The 6,577-nt window shown below is 55.1% G+C and overlaps 1 protein-coding gene across 1 annotated transcript in view; it reads right to left on the bottom strand.

Moving 5' to 3' along the window:
• Positions 1-283: 283 nt before the first annotated feature.
• Positions 284-6,577, bottom strand: part of TECPR2 (tectonin beta-propeller repeat containing 2) — a 109,035-nt gene continuing 102,741 nt past the window's right edge. The window contains exons 18-20 of the mRNA XM_008064091.1: positions 3,841-3,982; positions 2,844-2,993; positions 284-2,151 (exon numbers count right to left, since the gene is read on the bottom strand). Of these exons, the coding sequence (XP_008062282.1) occupies positions 2,000-2,151; positions 2,844-2,993; positions 3,841-3,982 (444 nt within the window). The 3' untranslated portion in view covers positions 284-1,999. The remainder of the gene's footprint in view (positions 2,152-2,843; positions 2,994-3,840; positions 3,983-6,577) is intronic.

Genomic DNA, 6,577 nt, shown 5'->3' with positions numbered 1-6,577 from the left:
TTGTTCGACATGGCTGGAGATGTGGAACTGAGATCTGAACCCTCTGACGCCCTCCCACAGTTCTGTGAAGAGACAGCCCCAGCTCTACCTTGGGGCATCCTCCCCAGGGTGGGATATGACCTGCCCTGGTGGCTGCTCCCCCATAACTGCCGCCTGGGCAGGCTGGTGTGTGTTTCAACAACAACCAGGCAGGAAGATCCGCCTGCTGACACTCTCCTGGCAGTGGGCCTGGCTGGCGGGGCTGAGGCACCTTTGCATGGCTCAAGCATCAGACGCCACCAGGTTTGGAAAAGTCTAGTTTATTGCACTGTCTCAAAGCACAACTAAAAGTTAAAACCAGAAAGAAAACTGTACAAAGCACTGAAGCAATACGTAGTTTAAAAGTACCAACTAGATGGGTTCAATTGCACTAAAGTCCCGTGGGTTGAGGAGAGCTCTGCCATCGTGAGGGCCCGGGCAAGGCACAACAGACACAGGAGAGGACACCCGGCCTGGGGCAGCCTCTGCTGTCACCAGCTTTACAAAACGGTTCTAGAAAAGTGGAGTGTGAAGGAGGATCTGGGAAGTCAGTGTCTCATCGTCACTGAGACCTGGAAAGCCTCCGTCTTCATGGCTGGCTGGGTCCTGTCAGAGAACACACTTGATCGTTCTCCACCTGTGGCCTGGGACCCCTGACACTGAGCCCGGGCCTGGGCCCGGGGCAGGGTAGGGCAAGCAGCTGATTGAAGGCTGCTGGAGTTGCCCCAGGAAGACAGAGGCTCAGGGCAGGGTGGGCGGGGCAGCCTCGTCCCGAACTGCCACAGAAGGGCGGGCACTGCCCACTGTCCAATAGGCCGCAGCAGCTGTCCACGCAGGCACCTGCTTCAACCCACTGGGTGTCGATCTAGAGCCTGTGGAGCCAGCGGCTGCTCCTGGGACCGTGCAGCCAGGACATGCCGGGGATGCCCACCTTCTGGAGCTGCAGGCGAGGGTAGTACAGGCTCAGGCCAACCCCCGGAAGGAACAAAGGCCTTCTGCCGTTCAGAAAGTACACTTCTCTTCTACACTTGTAAGGTTTGATTTCAAATGAGGTATCTTAGGCAGTTTGTAATACAACAAACAAAAAAGGCAATAATTACTAGGCTCATCCTCTGAGGACACGCCTGGCTCAGGACGTCCACTGGCAGCACTGGTCCCACAGCATTCCACAGATGTCCTGCAGGAGCTGCTATGGCCACTCCCCACGCCCGCAGCACCTCCCAGGCCGCCGTGCCCAGGACACACGTGCACATGTCCATGTCCCTCTGCATCATCGGCCTTTATTGTTTCGGCTGTGTGTGTGGTCCGGGAGGCGGGCAGCGAGGTGTGGCAAGTGTGCATGTGTACATTTGTACGTGTGCTCTCCGTCCCGGCAATGCCCAGGCCCCCTTCAAGCCCAGCCCTGTTCCCCATCTGGGGCGTCTGCCATGAAGCATGCTCTGGGCCCTTGTTTCTGGGGCCATGATGGAGATGCTGTTGGGCACATCCATCCGCTACAGAGTGCCGGCCTTCCGCTCTATCCGGCCCCGGGGCTGCTAATGTGGAAACAGTCCCTGTGCCAACCTGGCTGCCGGCGGGGCTTCGTATGTTCCCTGCTCCCGGTTCTGACTCACCCTGCCCATGGGAGGCCTCCCGAGGCGTCTCCCACCACCGGGCCCGGGAGATGCTTGTGGTGAGAACAGGACTGCGGCACACGGGTGATGGTAGTGCATGCAACGAGGGAGCAGCCACAGCCCTCAGAGACAACCTTGGCCAGGGCTCAGTGGCGCTGCTGCCGCAGCAAGAGCTCCAGCCTTTGCAGAGGCTGTGGGTTCTGGAACGAGACAGAAACAAACACGGATGAAAGCAGGTGTGCAGTGTCCAACCTGGCCAGAGGTGTCAGGACAAGGGTGGATGCGGCGTGTTCACCAGAGAGCGATTCAGAAACCCACTGTGTCCACCACAAACGCCTGGCCCTCCTGGGTGACTGCCCAGGGCTCCTTCAGATGACCTCCCACTCATCTTCCAGGTCCTCGCGGTGGGGTGTGGTGGCCTGACTCTTCTGGGTACCACGCGAGTGGCTGAACGTCTTGGTCAGCCGCTGGAGGAGGTAGCCAGGGGGCCCCACTGCCCACAGTTCATCCGCCGAGGTCACTGCAGAGACAAGAGCCAATGGCACACTTGTTAGTTATGCAACTGAGGGGAAGGGTAGGGATAGAGTTGGTGCCTGGGTCCGGTCTAGGTGGGCTGTGTTCTAGCTGTGTGCTCTGGACAAGCCAGTCCCCAATTTGTGCTTTGCTCCCTCAACTTTTTTTTTGAGTTGGAATCTCACTCTGTTGCCTGGGCTGGAGTGCAGTGGCATGCTCATGGCCACTGCAGCCTTGACCTGCTGAGCTCAGGTGATCCTTCTGCCTCTGTCTTCCAAGTAGCTGGAACTACAGGCACGCGCCACCATACCTGCCTAATTTTTTGATTTATTGTAGAGATGAGGTCTTGCCAAGTTGCTCAGGCTGGTCTCAAATCCATGCGCTCAAGCAGTCCTCTCACCAAAGTGCTGGGATTATAGGCGTGAGCCACCACGCCCAGCTGCTTCCTCAACTTCAAAGTAGGGTGTCCCAGCACCCTGTCCTTGTCCCAGGAAGTTGGCAGAGAGTGGGTATCTGGGTCCCTTCCCTCAAGCAAGACCCTGGGACGGGCTCCTGCCGGGCAGGCTTTGCCCTCAGTTCTCACCTCAGAAGACAGAACCCAGTGGGGGCAGCTATGTCGAGAGTCCTCTGACATGGTCCAGAGGAGCCCTGACACCCAAGGGAACCCCGCAGCCTCGAGCCCCTGACCCCAGCACCTGCCTGTGACACACAACACGCTTCCGGGGATTTTCTTCCAGTAGTCTCCAGCAGGGTTTTTGTCTGTGATGCCATACCGCCGGGCGAGGTCTCCATTTGGACAGCGGGCCCACACGGTCCTGGTGCTCAGCGCCAGCTGGCAGGCCTGTAACCCTGCAGGCAAACAGGGCACCCGTCCTCAGCACCCACTGTGGGTGGGATGGACCATGCTTCCCAAGCCTGCCTGCTCCAGATGCTATGCTCTCCCACTAGGGTGTCCCATGGCAACAGAGTGCCCTGCGCCAGGCTGGGCTGGGAGCAGAAACTGAGGGAAGCCACCAGCAGCCCGAGGCCAAAGGACAGACGGGCCTAGACAGTGTGAGAACCTGTTATCCCACAAAAGCATGAGCTGGGATAGTAAGGAATTCTTATTTCTTATTCTTATCTTTGTTTGTTATTATCTTTGTTTGTTTGTTTGTTTGTCAGGGTCTTACTCTGTCACTCAGGCTGGAGTGCAGTGGCACAATCACAGCTCACCACAGCTTGGACCTCCTGGGCTCAGGCAATCCTTCTGCCTCAGCCTCCTCAGTAGCTGGGACTACAGGCGTGCATCACCATGCCTGGATTATTTAAAAAAATTTTTTGCAGAGATGAGGTCTTGCTATGTTACCCAGGCTGGTCTCAGACTCCTAGGCTCGAGCGATCCTCTCACCTCAGCCTCCCAAAGTGCTGGGATTATAAGCGTAAGCCACTGTGCCCGGTCTTATTCCTTATTATTGATAAGGGATGCTTATTAGATACTTGTCACCTGCCTCAGTAGAGCAATGAAAACAAAACACCAACACGGATCTGTGGCTGCTGAGGGGAAAACAGGCTGCTTTCCAGACAGCAGGCATGAGGGGCCCGGCAGCCCAGCAATGGCAGACCGGCCCACCCAGCATCACAGGCTGTGGCTGACGACACGCTGGCTGGCAGCCCCAGCTGTGTGGGGTCAGGGTGACATGGGTCTGCTGGCTCCTACCTGGCACGTGCTCCCAGTCGGTCCCCACGGGCATCTCCTCGGTGATTCCGGCCCGCACGTGCACGTTCCACCTGCTGTCGAGCGCCCACAGCATCTGGTCGTTGGGGCTGGAATGGACGCTAACCAGGCTGACCCCAGCGGGCTGGAAGCAGGAAGGGGCTTTCAGGGAAGGCAGGGGTGGGTGCCAAGGGGAAGGACTCGAGTTTTGGGGCATTGGGGATGCGTCAGTGCCGTGGGTGGCGGCATGCCACCTGACATGGGGATGGAGCAGCAGGGTGGCCCCAAGGGAGGCACCATGGCACCATGCACAAGTGGGGAAAGAGGTATCAACGTCAGGTGGACCAGAGTAAGGGCCAGCCCAAACTCCAGCTAGAGACAAAGAAAGGCAGGACGGCTCAGATTACAGCAGAATGAAGAAACTTGAGAAGAAACACAAGGTGGGACCTGGGCTGTGAGAACAGTCCAGAAAAGTGCTGTGTTGCTCCCCTGGCAGCACGGGAAGCACCACGCAGGGAGCACAAGGTGCTGAGTGGGAAACATGGACAAGCTGAGGCCTGGTGCCTGTACAGCCCGCCCTGGCCTCTCAGCCATCCTGCAATCTGTGCCTCTGGACAGGCAATGTCCCAACTTCCCAAGCCATGGGAGAAGAGGGTGAGGAAAGCCAAGTGGGTGCAGAGCTGTCTGGAGGGCCCAGGCCTCAGATCCCCGTGGTGCTGGCAAATGACCCAAGTCCCAGAGGTCTGGCTAGTTAGTGTACAGCTTCTTGGGTCTTTCTCTGAAGGCAAAAGAGAACTTCTGACCAAGCCTGGAGCCCACCAGCTTGGTAGCTGTACCGGGTGTGAGAGCAGCTCGCTGTCTTAGGTTCTGCACTAGAACAGTCAACTCTGTGATTTCTGTTTTTTCTTTTTGAGTTGGAGTCTTACTCCTTTGCCCAGGCTGGAGTGCAGCGCTCATGGCTACCCCAGCATCGACCTGCTGGGCTCCGGTGATCCTTCTGCCTCAGCCTTCAGAGTAGCTGGAACTACCACGCCCGGGTATTTTTTATTTTATTGTAGAGGCAAGGTCTTGCCAAGTTGCCGGGACAGGTCTCAAACCCACGGGCTCAGGCAATCAATCCACCCAGCTTGGCATCCCAAAGTGCTGGGATTACAAGCTGAGCCACCGAGCCCGGCCTGTGATTTCTTATAAGTGTCAAGTGCACTTATACCTCAGTTAAAATGCATCTATCTCAATTAAAATCTCAATTAAAAAAAGAAGTAGGCTGGGCTTAGTGGCTCAGCCTGTAACCCCAGCACTTTGGGAGGCCGAGGCGAGTGGACTGCCTAAGCCCGCGGGTTCGAGACCAGCCTGGGCAACTTGGTGACACCTCGTCTCTACAATAAAATAAAAAATCAGCTGGGTGTGGTAGAGTGTACCTGTAGTTCTGGCTACTTGGAAGGCTGAAGAAAAAGGATCACTGGAGTCCAGCAGGTCAATGCTGGGGTGGCTGTGAGCATGCTACTACACTACAGCTGGGGCAACGGCGTGAGATTCCAACTTAAAAAAAAAAGAAGTAGGTGGCTGGGCATGGTGGCTCACTTCTGTAATCCCAGCACTTTGTGAAACAGAGGCGAGAGGACTGCCTGAGCCTATGGGTTCAAGACCAGCCTGGGCAACTTGGCGAGATTGCATCTCTACAATATATTTAAGAAACTAGCTAGGTCTGGTGGTGTGCGCCTGTAGTTCCAATTACCTGAAAGGCTGAAGTGAAAAACTGCCTGAGCTTAGCAGGTTGAGGCTGTGGTGGCTATGAGTATACCATTGCACTCTAGCCTGGGTGACAGAGAGACTCTGACTCAAAAAAAAAAAAAGAAAAAAAAAGTGGGGTTGGGTATGGTGGCTTATGCCTGTAAACACAGTGCTTTGGAAGGCTGAGATGGGAAGATCAACTGAGGCCGGGAGTTTGAGACTAGCCTGGGCAACATAGCAAGACCCTGTATCTAAAAAAAAAAAAAAAAAAAAAACTGGGCCTGGTAGTGCCTGTAGTTCTAGCTACTTGGGAGGCTGAGGTAGGAGGATTCCGAGAGCCCAGGAGTTCAAGGCTGCAGTGAGCTATGATTTTGACATTGCATGTCAGCTTAGGTGACAGAGCAAGAGCCAGTCTCAAACAAACAAAAAAAAGTAGGCGCCTAAAATTGACTTATTTATATTCAAAACTCTATAAAAATGAAAAAAATAAGGGGTGCAACTTGTAAAATAGAATTGTTATGGAGTTTAAAAATAATTTGGAAATGCAAAAAAAATTATGTAATGTCTTGGTGAGCTTCCAGAGAGAGAAAGAGAGGGAGGGAGGGAGGAGGTGTATGTTTGTTTTTAAGTGTCCCTTAAAGACGGGTGTGGCCCCCTTTCTGGGAGTGTCCTGTGATTTCATTACAGCCTGGACAGTTCCAGATCACAGGGCTGCTCAGGGCTGTGAGGTTTCTCTTCGACACGACCTTAGGTGAAGAGTAGGCTGCTCTCCCATGTCCTCAGCAGGCAAAGATTACATCTCCCCTAGTTACTGCAGCGAAGAGGACTGCGCTTCCCATTTTCCAAGCCACCAGCACTGCAGGATGAACCGTGAGTCTCTCAAGCCAGGCTCGGTGGCTCAGCCTGTAATCCCACGCCTTGGGAGGCTGAGGTGAGTGGATTGCCTGAGTCACGGGTTCGAGACCCGCCTGGGCAACTTGGTGAGACCTCATCTCTACAATAAATCAAA

This window comes from Carlito syrichta, unplaced genomic scaffold (genome assembly GCF_000164805.1).
Source record: "Carlito syrichta isolate Samal-C Ts95f unplaced genomic scaffold, Tarsius_syrichta-2.0.1 Scaffold307187, whole genome shotgun sequence".
NCBI classification, from domain to species: Eukaryota; Metazoa; Chordata; class Mammalia; order Primates; family Tarsiidae; genus Carlito; species Carlito syrichta.
The sequence above is the reverse complement of the archived record's forward strand: the minus strand, read 5'-3'. Positions and strand labels throughout refer to the sequence as shown.